Source organism: Nilaparvata lugens, chromosome 1, assembly GCF_014356525.2.
Source record: "Nilaparvata lugens isolate BPH chromosome 1, ASM1435652v1, whole genome shotgun sequence".
Taxonomy (NCBI): Eukaryota; Metazoa; Arthropoda; class Insecta; order Hemiptera; family Delphacidae; genus Nilaparvata; species Nilaparvata lugens.
Genome location: NC_052504.1, coordinates 85,084,186 through 85,105,672, shown reverse-complemented (window position 1 = coordinate 85,105,672; position 21,487 = coordinate 85,084,186). Strand labels below are relative to the sequence as shown.

Below are 21,487 nucleotides of genomic sequence, written 5' to 3'. Positions count from 1 at the left end.
TAGTAAGTGTTATCTTGTTATTTAATTTGGTTTGTAAACAAGCTACATTTTTTGTTTCAGTTACTGACCATGCAATTTCTTGAAATTAATTGATTTATTGAAATTTGTAATGCCTATTGAATGCTCATGCTTTTTAAAAGCAAATAAGCATTCAACAGTAAAATTAAAAAAAAAGACAAAATTTAGTAGAATGGAAGCTGCATAAGCCTACTCACAAGCTTCTTGTTACAATGACCTCTTAGTTGCTCCAGTAGTCCAAGGAAATTCACGAATGACGCATCATCACGTCTGAACTACTGAGCTGATTAACTTGAAATGTCGCATAAAGATTTTTAATTTACCGAGGATGGTTGAAGGTCTATTTTAAATTATTCAAGATTTCAGAAGGTCATGTTTTCAAGTTTTTAATTAGATCATAGCAGAGCACGAGTTACCTGCTAGTCATAAATTAATATTCATGACAGTCGGAAAGAATTTTATTGACACTTACATGAAACTGCTAAGGATCTGCTTTGTATCATCATTTATTCTCGAGTTGGCAAAACTTATACACGAGCAATAAAGAGCAACCCAGGCACACCACTTTAACTGAAAAATAAATGCATCAAATGAATAAATGAGATAAGTAGAATTCAATCCAATTTTGTTTAGTACTTCTGTGGAACAATGAAAAATGTAAGGTCAGTAGTACCATAGCCACCTCTAATACAAGGCCGCGGCCTACGATATTGCAACGTCGCAGTGTAGGCCTAGAATCTAATACATGATTGGTGAAAAAGATCAGCTGGTATTATTTTAAATCTATTTCACCGATCATGTATTAGATTCTAGGCCTGCACTGCGACGTTGCAATATCGTAGGCCGCGGCCTTGTATTAGAGGTGGCTATGGTAGTACATAGCGGGATCATGAAATTTACTTCTGTTACGCTTCTGTAAGGCTAACCGTTTCTGCTGCGGAATAAAGCTGGATTCCAATTCATAGCTATCAGTGAACATGTCCTGTACAGTGAAAATATTATTCCTAATAGGATTTTGGAATATTATTCCTTGTAGAATAATATAGATTTTAGAATATTATTTCTAGTCCTAATAGGACAATTCCCACTTAGCCCGGCCAAGCTAGAATGAATAATCTTATTAGAATTAATGTACCGTTTTTCATTTTATCAAATCACAACTAATTTAAATGAATTACACTTGAAAATGGCTCTGAGTTGAAACTAGTTGTGATTTAATAGAGTAGAAGGGAGTATTTAAATAAGTTTCATTGTGTTATGTGTTTCAATAATTTTAGTAGCCCTATAGCGAAAAATCTGGTGTGGCGCACTCACACAACTTTCCTTGCCGTTATGAAAATTGATCACCTGACGCTAGTGTTCCCGCGCATCTCAAGTCTACTATTCAAAGATCTCAGCCAGCTGGTGACAGGACAATAACGCTGTAGACACACGAGGTCTGCTATCTCTTCATAGTGAATGATTTAATAGAATCAACAGTTTTCAATTGGATAATCACATTTTATCGAATTTTGATCTTATTTTCAATTTAGGTGAAAATGTTACTGAACATTAATTGTACAGATTTTTATGCTCAATCTTTTCCATTTGGAGTTTTTTGTTTAAATTGTATCTGAAGCCTGATAATTGGGAATCTAAAATCAAACTTTGCATGGATGGGTAGGAGCCCCTGAAAATTTAACAGATATGAGACTTGTGGCAGTTGATAGAGCTTATCAATGACTATTTTAGGTATAAATTTGATCAAAATCGTTGGAGCCGTTTTCGTGAAAATCGCGAAAAACCCTGTTTTTGACTGCATTTTTGCCATTTTAGCCGCCATTCTTGAATTGAATTTGATAGAAATTGTTCGTGTCGGATCCTCATAGTGTAAGGACCTTAAGTTCCAAATTTCAAGTCATTCCGTTAATTGGGAGATGAGATATCGTGTACACAGACGCACATACACACACACACACATACAGACCAATACCCAAAAACCACTTTTTTGGACTCAGACCTTGAAACGTATAGAAATTTGGAAATTGGGGTACCTTAATTTTTTCGGAAAGCAATACTTTCCTTACCTATGGCAAGGAAAGTAAAAATTAGTATTCACATGGACTACACTTGAGCAGAAGATTATTCAACCTACTTTTAAAAAAGTTTGAATAAGTGTAAAGATGAAAATAGTTATTTTTGCTCTTGATATTCGTAATGGCAATAACATCTAAGCTATTCATCAATACTGACCCTCATCATTAAACCGCACATACTGAAAATCATTCCTAGTATATTCATATAATCTGGCGTGAGGTCTTCCCCAGGAGAAGCTTGCATGTTGTTGATGGGCAATTTATATCTGAAACAAAATATACGATAATATTTATAAACATTAATATCAATCACTCAAAATCTTTATTGCACCTTTCAAAAAACTGATTAATAATTATCCAACTTATCTATAATAATAATGTGCTTCTATTTAAAAGAACATAAGCCCAGGAACGTATGGAGAGTGTTTAGTAGTTTTAGTTAACTTCCTCCACCCCACCATCCAAAAGTAAATAACATTCATAATTTGTTATCGTACTCATAAACATATACAGAGGAGAATCGTATATCAATTTCCTTGAAATTTACAATTGAAACGTAGGAATAATTGGTTATATTGATATTGGCATTTGCCAGACCGAGGAGCTCATTGTAAATAGGATATAGGATGAACTACTGTCTTCTTTTTATTCTACCTTCAATAACTAACAAACCTTTATATCTAAAATTACTAATTAAATTTTTATACGTATGTTTTAGAAAAGAATATTATGATCACCCCCATACATATTATTATAGTGTGGTATCATGATTAAAAATAAGTTAAGTATAAGCAATTTTGTATGTATAATATAACAATTATGTATATGTTTTGTCAATAAACTCCTCTGGATGCAATTCATTGGCAATCACAGAAATTATTATTATTAATTCTCTCTGCCGTTTGTATTTAACAGAGTTTGCAGTAAACTGAAAATCTATTAAAATCTTAATTCTTCTTGAAACTCGAGGTTTAGGTCAACTTATTGAATCAAGTAAAATACTAACCAATTGACTAATTGGTTTGAAGAAACAAGCTCCCACATCAGCATCAGATATTAATATATTTCCAGTTTCAAGATCACCGGTCATTCCTGGGTCATTTCATTTTCAAACAATTTATAGCAGGGAATTATATAATATAAACTGCTCATCACAATGGTCAACAGACCACACACTAACATGATCATATGATGGCAATATTCCAGATCATGAGCATTCTTACTGAAAAATTCATTTATTGCCTGTAGATTTCTGTCAATCAGCCACTTCGATAAGGGCTTCCTGGAAAAACTCACTGGGCGCTCTCTCACTGACTGTGGCAAATGGTTGAACATTTTCAATGCCAGCACAGGGAAACAGGGATAGCGTGGCACATACAAATTTTTCCACATTCTTTGTGTTGTAGGAGTGCACTTTAAATTCAAATTCAAATTCAAAATGTTTCTATTGCCTTGAACTTAATAGATGTATTGACAAAGTCATCAGGTAAACATATATATTATACATACATTTCACATAGGTACTCAAAACAGAGAAATACTATCACAGCTAACAGTCCCGCGTACTTAGTATCTTCACAGTTATATACAGTCATATTTCGAATTGGCAATAACAATATTATAATAGAGGTCAAATATTAACATGAAATGTCAACTGCCAACATCTCCTCAATCGAATAAAAAGCCCTATTTTTGAATAGTTTGGAAATTGCGCACCTGAACGATCTAGAGTTTTTATCACGGATACTTTCAGGCAGTTTATTAAATAATTTTATACCGAAATATATACATACATATTTTGTGTATTGGAAAGTCGTACCCGTCCGGTATTTATTTGTTTACGCTCTCTTGTAAAGTGCTGATGTACATCGCATCTTAGATCGAATTGCCTCAGATTATCTTTGACAAATGTCAGAGCTTGCAGCATAAATATACAGGGCAGAGTCAATATGCCGTTTCTTTTAAAGAATGGCCTGCAGGGATCCATTCTACCAAGATTAAAAATGGTTCGCAGAGCTCTTTTCTGACACAAAAATATGTCACTGGCACCACTTGAATTGCCCCACAATAGGGTGCCATACTGTAAATGAGAGTGGAAAAGAGCAAAATATGCCATCAACGTTAAACTAGCACTAGTACACAATTTCAACCTCTTCAATAAGAATATCACTCTGGATAGGCGACTGCAAAGAGCTTCAGTGTGGGTACTCCAAGTGAGTTTGGAATCAAGGTTAATCCCTAGTAGTTTTACTGATCTTTTTTTACAATTTCTACTCAAACCAAACAATATAGATTCTGTTTTGCTCTCGTTCACCATAAGCTTATTTGCAGAGAACCAAATATTGGCTCTGTTGGTCATAAATGTTGTGATAATTTTATTTATTTCAGAAGACTTATTTGAACACAGAAGCGTCGTGTCGTCTGCATAGAGAACAGTTTTATAAGGGATGTATGAGGGTAGATCATTCATATATACTATAAACAGGAAAGGACCCAGTACAGAGCCCTGAGGGACTCCTCCTGAGACCTTCTTACAATCAGATTTCTGCTCACCCATTTTCACATACTGGAATCTATCAGAAAGATATGACATGAAAAGTGACAACTCATTACCATTCAATCCATAGTAGTGCAGTTTTTCTATAAGTTGCTTGTGTGGGACAATATCAAAGGCTTTGCTAAGGTCCAAAAGCAGAGCACTAACCTCTTCACCATTTTCAAAGCCATCAATAATAAAAGACACAACGCTTTCAACTGCTTTAGTAGTGTTCAAATTACATCTGAAAGCAAACTGCGCCGACTGAAACAATCTATTCTGCTCAAAATATTTCTCAATTTGAATTTTTATTGCGCTTTCCATTATCTTGGATATGACAGGTACCAGAGAAATTGGCATATAATTATTAATGTTGTTCTTATCTCCTTTTTTATATACTGGTACTGTCACAGTGACTTCCAAGCAATCCGAATACACCCCTACTCCAAGAGCCCAATTTATAAGGAATGTTAAGGTTCTATGATGGCATCTATAATTTCCCTCAAAACAAATTTGGATAATCCAAAAACATCCTCTGCCCTGGAATTATTAATTCTTGAAACAATCGTACAAATAACGTCTGGTTCAACCACACACCACACAAACGGCTGTTAATTCTGAGGCTTCAACCCAGATGCAGATAGAATATCAATAGAACAAATATTGTTGCAATTATCACTCTTTACCGAAATCATATTAGAAATTCCTGCGAAAAAATCATTAAACTCTTAAGCAGATAAAGGTGGTTCAGATTGTGACTTATTCTTTGGCAGTCGCCTTGTTTCATCATTTATAACCCTCCAGGATGCTTTGCACATATTATTAGATTTCAATATAAAATCATAATTTGCCTTTCTCTTAGCCAAATCTATTTGATCTCTATAGAGCTATTTCAATCTTCTATGATTTTCTAATAGTTCAGGATTGGTCTTGCATTTCATATGGCTAGAATCTAATAGAGTTCTAATATTATTTAACTGAGGAGTGTACCAGTTCCCTGCACTGCTATTTTTTGACCATTTTTATTGAGGCTGATTTTTCTAGTTTTAAGAGGACAACATCTTTTGAAATTATTAGACAGAACCTGCATAAAATTATTGAATGCCAAATTTACATGATCTGTACAGATTGTTGCAAACCAATCAACTTCATTCAAACAACGTTTTAACTTGTTTATACTGGTATCATTCAACACTCTATACTTATAGCTAGTTTTCGCACTTCCATCATCTACTTCTCCAGTGCTGAAGGGAGTGAGGCTAGAAATCGTCAACACTATCCCTAAGTGATCAGATAGATGCGGTTGATTTGTAGCACATGTATACCTTGTAGGGTGAAGGTTTGAGATGTAGTTATCTAGACATGAATCTAATCTTGTGGGAAGTGAGTTGATACAAAAACAGTCATAAGACTTCAATGTGTTGAGAAAAGCTAATGTTTGTGAGCCCTTACCTCTAGGATCAATGTTAATGTCACCGGCAATTACAATCTTATATTTGCAGTATTTAGGAGTAACATCAATAAAATCTAAGAGTTGAGACAGCTTATCTGTGAAGACCGCAATTGATGTATGCAACTTGCAACCCCCCTCCCTCCAGTCACCAAATCCTACATTGCAGCGTTGATCTGTTGCTCCTTACATATAGCAGAGAAGCCGAAATGTAATAACCACAGACTGTGTGAATACCCAATCTCTGGAAAATGGACTGGCAATGTGCATAATACTTGCTACTTGTAATAACATATTTTTGGAGGTAAATAGATAAAATAGTAACATTCTTTTGGAGGTAAATAGCCCAATTCCATACCTAAGGTACATAATACCTTACAGAATGCGAATAAAAACTGCATGATATAGCAACAACTCAAAAGCTATCTTAATTTCCAAAAAAATATCAATCCTGACTGCACTTGCTTCACACTTCAAGAATTTGCAGCACCCCATGCCTACTTTGAGTTGATGCCATATCCAAAATGAGGGTGACTGATGTTTGATTAAGATTTTTGTTGACGAGTGTAAAAGTAGGCTATTCCTGGTTTCTCCATTTATTGAGTACTAACTTTTTTGTAGATTACCAGTCACCCTCTAATAGAGGATAACTAGAAGAGGACAGCACATCAACTGTTCTTGGAGTTTCAAAGCAATGCCTTTTTGAAATCAAATGGGATTTTCTTCTCATCATGACATCTTCAGCTGAGGGCAGATTCAATGTTTTCTTCAAGAAATTGGTGGAGGCATATGGCCAGTCATGCCCACCAGTTTCATTCACGCCAGCCATTCTGCATGAAGCCAGGAAAGCAAAATAGAAGACCAGGCGTCCGAATGATTGGTATACTACAGAGTTGAGAAACATTGGATTGCTTGTCACCATGTTGTATGCTTCCTACAAGGAAAAGCCCTCATTGCAGGGTGTGGAGTATAGAAACTACATGAGGGCCAAGCAGATTTACAAAGAGCAAAAAACACTTTAAGACAGGGGGAAAAAAGAGTCAAACAGCAGTTATATTGAGAGATCTCACAATTCAAGTAAGGCAGCTTGGAATCTCATCAATGACTCCGTTCAGCCACAAGTAAAGTGTATGAAGAGTCATGTTGAGGTGAATGAAGCTTTTCTAAAGTCTGTGGCCGAAATAGTGGAGGGGATTCCTGCTCCAGTTTCTCTGGTACCTGAAACTCCTCATAAGTTTGAGGTTTTTGGTGTGTTGAGTGAGTGTGAGCTGACCAACATAATAAAGAACTTCAGGTCTCAGGTCTATCTACAGTCAGGATGTCCACGGCCTATCCAAACACATCCTGAAAAAAGTGGCTGATATCTTGGTTGGCCCGCTGCTCCTGCTGGTGAATGCTTGTCTGTCTGAGGGTGTTTTTCCAAAGTGTACAAAACAGAGCCAATTTTTGAGAAAGGCTGTTTAGAGGACATTGGAAAGTTTTCGACCAGTCTCTGTTGTACCAATAGAACATAGAGACGGCTATGTTGTGTTGAGACAGAAGATGACCAAATTTCTCGAACACAGTAATCTGCTTGGAGACACGCAGCATGGGTTTAGAAGGGAGAGGTAACCATCGGCTGTGGTTAGACTTTTGGAGAGGATTAATGAGACTTTCGAAGGCCAGGGATCAATTGACCTTGTCTTATGTGACCTATCGAAGGCTGTGTGTCCCACGATATCTTGCTCAGGAAGTTGGGCAGATACGGGTTTCAGGGCAGAGCACGGGGCATGATTGCTGATTACCTCAGAGACAGACAGCAGGTTGTATCCAACATGGGTGCTACCTCTGATAGGGCATGTGTACCGCATGGAGTACCCCAGAGCTCGGTGCTTGGACCATTGTTATTCTTAATAATGATCAATGACCTGCACCTGAACAACTTCAGCCTGCGATTTGCCGACGACACCACCATCATCGGACAGGGCAAGGGGCCCAGGCAGCTAAGCAGAAGACCCATGAGCTATTCGAAGGAATAACTAGCAAGGACTCTGCCAATTCATAAGAAGGGAAATACAGAACTTCCATCAAACTTCAGACCTATTTCCATAGTACCTACATTGTCCAAAGTTATTGAAACCGAGATGAAGCAGCAAATCACAAACTTCTGTGTGAGAAACAACCTCCTCAACCAGGCCCAACATGGTTTTAGAGGTGGTCGTTCAACTGCTAGTGCACTTATGACCCTGACAGAAAAAATACAGTCAGCTTTCGAGTATGGAGATTTCCTTTCAATCACGCTTTGCGACCTGAACAAGGCGTTCGACTGTGTGCCTCATGGTATACTTGTCAAGAAGCTGGAGAAGTATGGTGTACAGGGAACAGTACTGAACACACTAAGAAGCTACCTAGAAAATAGAAGGCAAGTGGTCTCACTTGAGGGAGCTTCATTAGGCATTAGAAATGTGGATCATGGTGTGCCACAGGGCTCAGTGTTGGGTCCCCTGCTTTTCATCCTGCTTATGAATGACTTCCCAAACAATGAGAGCTCCATACTCTTTGCAGATGATACCACATTGACTGCTAGAGGTAAAACTGTGGAAGAAACGGTGGAAAGATCAGTTCTCCAACTAAATGTCGCCAGGACCTGGTTTGCAGCAAACAAGCTGATGCTAAATGACGATAAAACAAACTTTCTGGTCTGTTCCCTAAAGAGGACAACATTGGAGGCAGAGCCTGTAGAGTTCCTGGGCTTTTGGATAGACAGCAGGTTGCGATGGAGCTACCATGTGACAGAAGTCTGTAAGAGATTGTCCAGGGTGATATACCTGCTTAGGAAGCTGAGACATATTGTCTGCAGAGACTACCTGTTATCAGCTTACCATTCCCTGTTTCACAGTCACATCCGATATGGACTACTGCTGTGGGGACACGCACCTTCTTGTCACGATGTGCTACTACTACAAAAGAAGGCAATCAGAATCATCTCTTTTGCAGGACATAGAGATCATTGTCGGCCACTTTTCAAGGAACTGAAAATTCTCACCATATACAGTCAGTATGTCCTGTCCTCTTTGATCTATGTCAGGGACAATCAGCATAAGTTGGTGAGAAGAAACGAAATTCACAGCCACAACACTCGCCATGCTACCAATCTGGAAGTTCCTCGCAGCCGGTTGACCAGCATGCAGAGACGTTATCCATCAGCTGCACTAAGATTTTATAACAGACTCCCAATTGAAGTGAGAAATAAACCTCGCACTAGATTCTGCTCTCTCATCAGACAGGCATTAATGAATAGACCAATTTATTCATTGACTGAGCTGGCTGAAGAGCCACTATTTTAAAACCTTTGACACAGTCTGTCTGGTACCCCCAGTCAAGGACGAAGACATCAAGTATCAAGTAAGTAAGTAAGTAAGAAGAGGCCAAGAGTTGGTTCTGCGCAAATAAGCTGAAATTGAATGAGAGCAAAACTCAGGAGATACTTTGTGTACTTTGGCCAAATCAGCAGATGTTAGTGCAGCTCCGGTCTATTTGCATGGATTCCGTGTGGACACCAAATTGTCTTCGGAGCCTCACATTGTTGGAGTCTGCAAAAAGCTGTCACGAGTAATTCACTTTGTAAAGTTAGAGGACACCAAAGTCCACACTGAGTGCCCAACGATTGCTGATTCTGTTTCACGCGGTGTTCAACTGTCACATCCAGTATGAAATATTGGTGTGGGGACATTTGGCTCATGTAAAGGATATTCTCCTACTCCAATAGAAAGCACTCCGGGTGATGACGTTTAGCAAGTTTGAAGCTCATTGCCAGCCCATATTCCAACGGTTGAGAATTCATACTGTGTATGGACTGTACATATTAGCATCACTACAAAACACCTGTCTACGTTTTAAGAAGGGAGGAAGTGTACACTCATGACACTCCAGGGAGGATCAACTTGGACGTTCCTCGCCATCGTTTGTCGATGGTTGATGGTTGAAGGATGGTTTCCAGTGCTGGCAATCAGGATGTTCAACTGCCTGCCACACTCAGTGAGAGGGCGCTCACCAACTGCATTCAGGAGCACCCTTTCAAGGTTGCTCATTGGGAGGAGCTTCTAATTTTTTTTGATGATGACTTTTCTGGTCTGTGACGTCCCTATCTCAAGGAAATTTAGTTTTTACATTTTGACACGATTTATCCGGGGAACCCTGGTCTTTAATCATTATATTGAATATTAGTAAAGTGCTCAGACATCCCAGTCTTTCCTTTCGTTGGTCCAATACCTATTTTTACCAACGACTGTGGTATCGTCTGCAAACATCAGGTTCAAATTATAATAGGAAAGAGCAAAGAGCCAAGCACTGATTCATATGATACACCTTTTCTATTGATGGTAGCCAATGCAAGAAAGAAGGACGTGTCTCATACATCCTTCTCCCTTGAAGTGGCTTCCATCAATGTTTTCTTACAATCTATTAGGTAATTCAGCATGCTCTATGCTCTGTCCATGAAGCCATAAATATATTGAAATCTTCTTCAGTAAGATGTAATGAAAGACACAGTATAGTGTATCACTATGCACAGGTTGGAAATCAGTGTTGTTACCAGTATCACACTGTATCAATTCTAGTCTAGTAAGAATGAAACATGAAAAAACAGATTCAACAAATACATCAAAATAGAAGTATTAAAAATAAAAATACCTGTGTTCTTTATCGGGTCTACGAGGATCCGAAGAATGGTTAGTGTTATGCATTGTAAACAGTTGAGAACTGACTGTGAAAGATAAGAATTGATTCTAAAACAATAATAATAAAAACCAAATAATATAATTAACTTTAATATTATAGTATTTATTTATGAGACTAAAGGTTAGAGTTGACGATGATGACACAACAAATGCAAAATTATTGCAATATTTGAAATCAATCAGCTGTTGACCAGCTGATGTGCTCTATATGCCGACATCACACTTTTGTCAAGTGCGTACAAATAACGACGAGCGCGAAAATGTAAATAATTATAGCTATAAGGAGCTACACGTCTACTTATTTACTTTTCTTGTCTTGACAAAAATCGGAGCGAATACAAGTTCAGTGATGTCGAGTAATAGCCATCTACACTTTAACCTGTGCTTTAGCGCTCGTCGTCAATTGTATGCACTTAGCAAGAGTGTGGCGCCGACAACACCTAGGCTTCTCGTCTTCTGTGTCGTCTGTCGTGTGTGTCTGTGTGAAGTCTGTTCAAACTTTGAACAGATAAGTTGATTCTCAATTTTGGTGAAAAGTATTAGTTGAAATGTTCTAAAATAATTCAAATCATTATCCACAATTTAGCTCATATTTGTTTTTAGTGCGCCAAAATTTTATAGAACTTTTTCATGAATCCGAATGAGAAATGAATAAATCTTCAGAAATGAGGTTATAATGTTGTTGGCTTTTGTAAAATCAAGAAAATTGATTTTTTTAAATATTTGCTGTTAGATTTTTTAAACTGAGAAATTATTCCAACTTTCCAATCTCATGGCATATTTTTTAAAACAGAAAACTGTTGACTCGGTTGTAGTTTTTGAGTCCAACATCTGTCGTTTATGTGCAAACACCAGTGATTCTTTAATTCCAATATTTGACAAAACATCGTTCGACAAAGATAATTTATTGGAGAAAATCAAGAAATGTTTTCCTTCTTTATCAGTAAGTACGTTAGCTGTCAAATATTAAAATTCTACGTTTTTATATAATCATATTTTATGTATCTGTAACTCAATCTGTAGGTTTAATATTAGGGGTGCGATTACATTGTATGCAAGTGCACGTCAGATCATGGTAAACAAAATTTGAAAAGATCCATTAAAATACGTTGTGACATGTAGCTGCTTACACCTACTAAACGCAACCAGCTAGTGCAAGCATTCAATGTGAGTGTTCATAATATTGCTATTTCCAGATTTTGTTTCTCATCTGCACGCTTGGTAATACATAATCAAGCTTGCACTTTTTAGCTTGCATTCAATGTGATCACTCACTTACACTTGCAATACATTTACCAGGGGTGCCCATGTGAGCTCTTTTCCAAGGCCAAGAAGTGGTTTTTTATAATTAACTGAAATTGAATCTTGAATGAGATATAGACTATGTATACTCATCAGGATAGAGATTCTGGACTATTTAGTTCCAAGCCTGCTGATGTATTACTATGCATTATTTGCCAGTCACATTCAATATGGCGTTTTTATATGGGTCATTAAACGCATGTGAAGAACATACTGTGAATGACATTTAGTGTTTCATGCACACTGTCAGCTCACATTCCAGCGATTGGTCATCCATACAAGTAATGACCTTTTGATACCGTCATCGCTCCCAAATGTCACCAAAACATTCACTAGATGAGAGGAAGTGCACGCACACAGAACTCGTGGAAGGGTTAACTTGAAAGTGCCTCGCTGTCACCTGTCAAGTTTTCCAGTGTTGGCTGTGCGAATGAATATTCACCTGCCTGCTAAACTCAGTTATGCGGGCCATTCACTATCCGATATTTTTTCCAACTTGAGGTCTTTCAATTCGACGTCGGAACGTGAATGGGGTTGTTGTGGGCGGGGCTAATGCTGTCGGAAGTCTGGTGAAATGTTCAACTGACTTGGCCGACCACGCAAGGTCAGCCGCCTGTTAAGGTTCGATTTGAAACGTGAGTGGGGATGTTAGAATGGCTGGGCTATTTGATAACAATGAGCAATGATAGAGTGCCCATTAAATTGCTTGATTAGAGTATGATAGAAACAAGAAAGAGAGGAAGACCCAGGACAAAATGGATAAACGATGTGATCTGCGACTTCCAGGTGATTGGAGTGAGGAACTGGCGACGAGATGAGTGAAGGCATTATGTTGTATAATATCCACCCAGTACTGTAGAGCCAGATAATGTATGTGGGGATGTTTGGCTAACAAGCCGGAGCGTGAGTGGTGAAAGATCTAATGATGTTGGCCAAAGTAGTTGAAACAAGCGCGAACAGTGAATGTGTTCAAGAACTCATTGGAAAGAGGTTCCATCAGTTGAAGGATGTTTTTGGTGAAAACTTTGCTGAGCTGTAACGCTGCCAAAAGTTTTTGTATTCAATCGACAAAATCCACCAAAGGAGTTCTAGCCTTGAATATTCAAATATGATATTTTTATTCTGAATTAATTAATTCAACATAATGTTGAAAACTTAATAATACGAGAGTAATCAACTGTTTACGATATACACTCGTACACAAATCATTGGTCACTATACTAGGTGGAGCGGGTGTTGTCTTGCCAGTGGTCCAGGGCTCTGCGTTTCACAGCCCTCTCTAATTGAATAAATAAGATTGGGTGAACAGTTCAATCTGTAACTGACGTCACCCGTCTACAGTCTGCTTGGTATAGTTTGAGATTAGCCCTGCCAGCCTAAACAACAGCTGTTCCACTCGATTGACTTTCCTTCAAGAATCAAGAATTTTACTGGCCATAAAACCACATTACAAAAATGTAAGCAATAGGCTTCGTCAATAATAAGTAAAATATCACATGTTGGATTATAAAACGAACAAATTGACAAATACACATTGAAATATTGTAGTAAAATATCACGAGTTGGACTAAAGAAACGAACAAAATTACATCGTCTTGCCGTATTACCATAGGTAAGGAAAGTATTGCTTTCCAAAAAGAATTAAGGTACCCCAATTTCTAAATTTCTATAAGTTTCAAGGTCCCCTGAGTCCAAAAAATGGTTTTTGGGTATTGGTCTGTATGAGTGTGTGTTTGTGTACACGATATATCATCTGCCAATTAACGGAATGGCTTGAAATTTGAAACTTGAGGTTCTTACACTTTAAGGATCCGACACGAACAATTTCGATCAAATGCAATTCAAGATGACGGCAAAAATTATGTAAAAAACAGGAAGCTTTGCGATTTTCTCGAAATTTTGATCAAATTTATACCTTGAATAGTCATTGATAAGCTCTATCAACTACCACAAGTCCCATATCTGTAATAATTTCAGGAGCTCTGCCCCATCTATGCAAAGTTTGATTTTAGATTTCCAATTATCAGGCTTCAGATTCAATTTAAACGAAAAATTCCAAGTGGACAAGATTGAGCATGGAAATCTCTACAATTAATGTACAGTAAAATTTTCACCTAATATTGAAAATAAGCTCGAATTTTGAGAAAATGTTATTACTGTATTCAAATTCAAACTTGAAGAGAGAGGCAACTGTTGATTCCAATGTACCTAGAATTTATTCTAGATACCTTGATTGATTCTATTCAATCATTCACTGGAAGAGATAGCAGAATTGATCTCGTCAGCTGATTGATTCAAAATTATAATGGAATCTTTCATAACGGCAAGGAAAGTTGTGTGAGTGCGCCACACCGGATTTTATTATTATGAATTCAGTTTAATGTTTAAGTAACTTGTATTTTATCCACAGAATAGTTGGTAGGGCTCAGCACTATTACGTGTCGCTTCTGATTGCTGATTGGTATTCCTGACAGTATAATCAGTATTGTCGTGTCAGCTGACAACTATCGTCTGAAATCAATTGAGAGGTCCCTACGAGAAGGGACCGTTAAGAAACGATAGTATGAAGTATATCAGTAGCACTGACTTCGGTTACATGTGAAGCCTGTGTTCTTGTGATGAAGACTCAACAAGGATAATTAATTGAAAGTGAACTTTGGATTAATTCAAATCATTTATTGTCAAAAACACTGAGTGTCACAACAACGTCAGCAATATACAATATATAACAGTAGCATAGCACAATATTATCATTGTTATCAATAAAATGCCATGAAACTGCATGTAAGCAACCGTCACAATGATCCAGTATCATGGAATAATTTTGATATTCAGGAGTTGATCATAAAACGATTATATATAAATTATAAACGATAATTATTCTTATTTTCAGATAGTGGAGGATGATTCTAAACCAAAACAGGTTTGTTTGTCCTGTTTCTCCAAACTGGAAATTTGCAATGAGCTTTTTGACATGTGTGTGGCCGCTGATTCGAAGTTCAATTTCATTTTGGACAGGCACTGCAGTAGCCCTACTCATGTATGTATCATTTTTTTCTGCAAACATTATTCTTGTTATCTGTTCTGTTCTCTATAAGGTTCATTTTTGAAATCATAGAATAATCTTATGAATTTGAAACATCAAACAAACATGATTCATGGATTTGTATTAGTATTTTACAAAAATAGTGGATAATAAAGGCAGGAACTCCTGGGTATCAGATTCCAAATGGCCCAGTTTCATACTAAACAGACTGAAATGATATGAACTTCTATATTGAACAGAATACTTGGTAGCTCTTGCTACTGAGACTTCACGACTTCAGACTAGAATATCAAATTCATAGTCTTGATAGAAAACGATACAAGGATTAGGTACTAAGGAATTGGTCATTCATGTAAAGAAACACATGAGTTACAGGAGATATGAGGTCACATTTTAGTGTTATAGTTTATTAAAATTACTAATAGCATTGATTTTCTGGATGACTGCAACTCTTATAATGAGCTCTCACATAACCGTATTGTAATCTACAGAAATAAGGAAATCTAATCTAATCAAAATCGTACGTTGTCAATATATCCCTAGTAGTATTGGCTAGCAATAGATTATTAGTATGGCTAGTAGCTGCTAATATTCTTTGTGAGTGCTGTATTTAAATTAGCAGTTAGTGTGTCTCAATAGAATACGTACAAATATTGAGTGTATTTATCTACAGAATTTGTCAATTTCGAATGAGTCTGGAGAGACTCATAGTGGTACACAACCAATATAGCACTAGATTATAATAAATGTAAGTACAGTAATAACGTGGATTACAATGAAACAAGATGAAAATATAGATAAGAAAAATAGAACATAGAGAGAAAAAAATGAAACGAAAAGTCATGCAGCTCGTGATCTTTATGCAAAACGCTTCGAGCCCGGGTCACTCATGCAGCGTTCTGATCCGGTCACATATATATTCAGTGATTACAACGGCGTAGAATGGTGCATGCTACACATGACCGTCATGTGATCTGTCCCACCACCACTCCTACACCTCTCCACCCAACAGAAATATCAGGCATGAGTAGGATCGGAACGCTGCATGATAAGTGTGGCTCAGGTTCAACTGTAATTCAAATGTATGTATGTCATAAAAAAGAAACATTACTCCTTGTTTTGATTCAATGATTTTTATTTAAGCCAAAGTACATCAGTACCTAAGCCAGCCACATACAACATTCATTATGAATAAAATATAATATACAATATGCAGAATACAATGTCACAGTTTTTAAAAAGTCCAGTGTCCAATTGTCTTTTTGTAATGACTATTTTCAGTATGTCCAATGTCTTTTTATCATATAATACTTCTATTACCAATTTAGCGTAAGCGGCTGTAGTTCCAATTATTTCAGCTATAAGTTGATACTCAGCAGATAGAATAAGGTGCCGATGCACTCTCTTTATCCTTGATTTGTGCATCAATACATATTAATCAGTTTAGAATATCATGAGGGAAATTCTTATGAAATGTTATTTTGTGTTGTAGGATAGAGAGCCGGTGTCTGACGGATGTAGTTTGAAGGAAGTGTCGAACTGTATCTGGTCGGAAGATGCAGCCACGAAGAGCGGGAAAACGCTGACCGTGCACGACAGGAACGTGATCGTGCTGAGTAAGCTGGACTCGAGCGCACTCCAACTGCAGCCGGAACCCAATCGAGATTTCGTCGTGATGGTCGAACTCAAGTACAAGGATCCCGATCACGACCATGTAAAAAGTGAAGATCTGGTGGCAATCGATTGCGACCAGGCCGAAATTCAAGAAAACGACGACTGTCTGTCGACCGATTTGATGTTCTTTCAGTCGGACGACAGCCAGAACAAGTCGTCGGAAAAGTATCTCAGACTGATCTCGAATAATTCGGATACTGATGGCAAGTCTCCTGCGAAAATTGCGAACAATATCAAGAAAAAGTAAGTAAGCTCAATCAAGTAACAATAAAGTTACTGTAGCATTATTTCAGGATGATCATGTCGTTTGCGCGAGTAAAATAATTACATGAGATTGTTACATGTCCTTTCAATTTTTGAATGAAAAAAGACTAAGAAATTGTCAAAAAACCACTGATTTATTGATAATTAGAAAGACCGGTTTCGGTTATTACACCATTGTCAATCTCTGATAAATTAAAACTAAATACAAGAGCAGCAGAATTTATACTAGTAGGCGAGTACTGCTATTGGTCGAGGGCATGAACGCCTGCCATTGGCCTAGCTAGACAGTCTCCTCCCCCTCAACGGTGTGACAAAATGGCGGCTTAAGCAACAGAATCGCCATGATAATAAAATTTACTTTTAGTACAAAATAAGAACCAAGAAAACAAGTGTGAAAGATAATAAAACAAATATGTAAATGGTAAAACTATTGACTAATAAATGTATGCTTACAATATTTTATGGTAAAACTAAATTCGTAGTGTTGTATTGGTTGAAATGAATCTGATCAATGATGGCTCATAGGTATTGAGATCAATATCATGATTTTGATATTGAGATCACTAAAATTAAACAGATAGCTGTCACAAATGGGTATGAAGAAAGTATGGTGGATAGATTATTGAGTAAAATTAATAGACAAATTTCAATCAATTCTAGCTTTGTAGGCTCAAACTGTGAAGAGAAGACTTGGATAACAATCCCATATTTAGGCCTTGTATCTGATAAGATAGGTAGGGAATTGAAGAGGAATGGATTTCATGTTGCTTTCAAAACAAAACCGATTTTAAATAGTCTATTTAGCTGGAGTAAAGACAAAATTGATATTTGGGATAAAAGCGGGGTGTACAAACTTAAATGTGATGATTGTAATGCTTGTTATGTGGGTCAGACTGGTAGAAGTTTCAAAAGTAGAATTAAAGAACACATCAGAGATTGGAATAAACAAAATGGGGAATCTAACTTTGCAGAACATTTGATAACAAATAATCACAAGTTCACAGTTAAGGAGAATGTTGAGTTTCTGCATGTTAATAACAAAGGCAGATCTTTGAATATTCTAGAGGCTTTAGAAATAACCAGAGTAATTAAGGAAAATTCCCAGTATAGTTTAAATGACCAGATTCATTTCAACCAATACAACACTACGAATTTAGTTTTATCATAAAATATTGTAAGCATACATTAGTCAATAGTTTTACCATTTACATATTTGTTTTATTATCTTTCACACTTGTTTTCTTGGTTCTTATTTTGTACTAAAAGTAAATTTTATTATCATGGCGATTCTGTTGCTTAAGCCGCCATTTTGTCACACCGTTGAGGGGGAGGAGACTGTCTAGCTAGGCCAATGGCAGGCGTTCATGCCCTCGACCAATAGCAGTACTCGCCTACTAGTATAAATTCTGCTGCTCTTGTATTTAGTTTTAGTTTATCAGAGATTGACAATGGTGTAATAACCGAAACCGGTTTTTCTAATTATCAATAAACAGTGGTTTTTTGACAATTTCTTAGTCTTTTTCATTCAATATGAATAATTACCACAATTTCAACTTCTCAACTACACAAAAAACTTTCAATTAATTAGAAGAAACTAGCTATGTGTGTGATATTGATGAGATTCATTTTTTGTTTGGATTACTATCAATACCATTTATTAATTGAAGAAATCGTTATTGACAATCAATAAAATTATAATAATAAACACTGTTTGATAAATGTTCTTCAGCAATGGCCTTCAAGCCGTCTGCCATCAATGTTATTACTCATGAGATTTGTCAATGTTCAAATCGGGTCACGTGGTGTCGGCGATCAGAGTCCATTCTCAATCCGGCGCACACACAAGTCGGGCTCAATCTCATTGATGGCTTGAGTAATTTTGACTTTTGAGTAACAATAGTTCATTGACTTATGGTATTTTCAAATAGCTGGTATTACCACACAAGAATACGTTTGAGTGAAACCACACGATCTTAGTGGCCAGTTGACATCGCCTCTGCGCAAAATAACCATCTATGGAAATAGCACGTATGTCAATTATTCATGTGAAACATTGTCAAATCCCAAGTATACATAGACTGCTAGACATTTCCTGTTATCATGCAGATTATAATTTATGAAAAGTTTAAGTCGAGCTACCCTGTGATAGGCTACAAACTCCATAACTTGCTACCAACTCCTTGCCAAATAAACGTTTTCTTCAAGTACTTAGATCCTGGTTGATGTGAATCCATTTTATTCAGTTGAGGATTTCATTACTGCTGATCACAACACCTTAGTCAATTTAATTTAATGTGATTTTTTGTCTATTTAAAATAATATCAAAGTACAGGAGACCACTAAATTATCTAATTGTAAATTTGCTTTGATTCCAATCTAACATATCTGTTTTATTTATTATTGTCTATTGTATTTGTTGTTGTACCTGTGCAATTTGTTGTATGTTTCTTCAATGTGAATTGTGACATGGCTATATGTAACTTCTATGTTCAACTGGCCCAATAAAAACTTGAAACTATGAAATTATTTGTATTGATAATAGGAGTGTTGATGCTTGTTTAGGGGTGACGCGGGGACGGGGGTGGGGGCGGGGTTGGCGTGCTCGGTGTGTGGCAAACAGTTCCAGCGGCGCACTAGACTCAACTCTCACATGGCACTGCACACTCAGGTCAGTAGGCCTACCCAACCGCGGAATCGCCTCATTTCATTGGATGAGCAAAGCAAAAGTTCACTTTAGACTTTATTTTTCTCTCGTATATTTTACGGTTATAAATCCTTCTGTGCCTCTGTGGACTCTATCTTTATTCATCAAAATATGTACAAATACATTTGAATAGTGTCAATGTTTAAGTCTATTTCTATGAGAAGGCTAAAAATACGAAAGTGCTACCGAGTTTAGTTAAAAATCATCGGTAGTTAACACTCTTGTAAGGAATAAAGAGACAGGCTTACCAGATATTCCTTCAAATTATCTGCAAAGATTTTAGTATCTACTTGGTATGTATGTGCATTGTCTTTGGCTCAATAAAATTAATTTGAATTTGTCAATATTATTCATGTTTTAGTATTGATGAATATTATTGATGTGTGCGGCATGATTTCAGGTGCGGCCACACACGTGCGACGAGTGCGGCAAGACGTTCGCGATGCGCTGGGACCTGACGCTGCACCGACGCCTGCACACGGCCGCATTCGCGTGCCCCGTCTGCCACAAGTCGTTCACCGCCAACAGCAAGCTCAATCGCCACCTACGCACGCACACCGGTGAGCGGCCGCACGCGTGTGCACACTGCCATAAGTCGTTCGCCGACAAACGCAACCTCGACAACCACACGCGCACGCACACCGGCGAGAAGCCCTACGTGTGTCGTGTGTGTGCGCGAGCATTCCGTGTGCGCACGCACCTCACCGATCACCAGCGCGTGCATAGCAAGGCCACACCCTACAAGTGCGCCCTGTGTCCGAAAACTTTCCGGTGGAAGGCCAACTATAATTTACACTGTAAAACTCATGGCTCAGTCGTGAAATAGTATTACTAGTATAATTTGTTTCTAGTCATCTTCGAAACACTCTAACCACTTTTATGCCTTGTTATTGAATCATCATCCTCTGTCTTTTCTCTGTAAGTTTTAATAAAATTGAATTATTTATTCGCCACTACGAGTGTAGTGTAACTCACTTTTCCAACTTTCCAAGAGATAGAAATAAGATTCAATTCTATTCATTATTTATTGTCGTGAGCAATTATACACATACATGGACATCGTCAGGTTCATATGAGTGCAAATATCACACAACAATTAATCATACAATAGACTATAAATTAGCTTCGAGACGTCGAGTACATTAGATTACAGACAAGATTATATACAATACTACAATTCAACACAGTTCATAGAAAGCTTATTGTTGAACGGTATTTTGATTTATGTAATATTGTAGAGAATTTAATTTTAAAGAACAATGGTACCTCCTCTTCAAACAACGGGAACTTCAGAGCCTTGCTTCGACTTGAAAGTGGGAAGATATTCTAAAAATCCATTTGAATACATGCAACCTGAATTTATCTTATATAAGTTCTCTGATTCAAAATAAAATCATAGATACTTGTGGTCACATCATACTTGCTAAAATTGTAAATAAGATGAATGAATCAGGCTATTCTAGTTTACTTGCCGATGAGACCACAGATATAAGCGGCATTGAACAATTCACATTGTGTGCCAGGCAGTGGCAGCTCGTCCTATGTGTTCAATGGTTCAATGAACCGCCAGAATTGAACCAACTCCTATAGAATGATGAATTCTACTCATATAATTATATTTTTATTTTATACTCATGAAATTACATTACAAAATGTTTCATCTACGTAAACTTAACGTCGATGTTTTGCGGCCGGTGCCG

At 37.2% G+C, this 21,487-nt stretch overlaps 2 protein-coding genes across 3 annotated transcripts; one reads left to right on the top strand and one right to left on the bottom strand.

Annotated features, from left to right (window-relative positions):
* Window positions 1–39: 39 nt before the first annotated feature.
* Window positions 40–11,131, bottom strand: LOC111064215 (protein Asterix). Its single transcript, XM_039419330.1, has 3 exons — window positions 10,751–11,131; window positions 2,251–2,359; window positions 40–588 (listed from the first exon to the last, which is right to left on the bottom strand). The coding sequence occupies exons 1-3, from the start codon at window positions 10,801–10,803 to the stop codon at window positions 487–489; spliced, it is 264 nt and encodes an 87-aa protein (XP_039275264.1). The 5' UTR covers window positions 10,804–11,131; the 3' UTR covers window positions 40–486.
* On the top strand, window positions 11,038–20,743 carry LOC111064203 (zinc finger protein 771). Of its 2 annotated transcripts, none has more exons than XM_022351894.2 (5): window positions 11,038–11,740; window positions 14,993–15,139; window positions 16,638–17,062; window positions 19,646–19,751; window positions 20,188–20,743. In XM_022351894.2, the coding sequence occupies exons 1-5, from the start codon at window positions 11,570–11,572 to the stop codon at window positions 20,611–20,613; spliced, it is 1,275 nt and encodes a 424-aa protein (XP_022207586.2). In that variant the 5' UTR covers window positions 11,038–11,569; the 3' UTR covers window positions 20,614–20,743. The 2 variants fall into 2 exon arrangements, with proteins under 2 accessions (XP_022207586.2, XP_022204182.2); XM_022348490.2 differs by having other exon boundaries at window positions 11,609–11,744.
* Window positions 20,744–21,487: the final 744 nt, after the last annotated feature.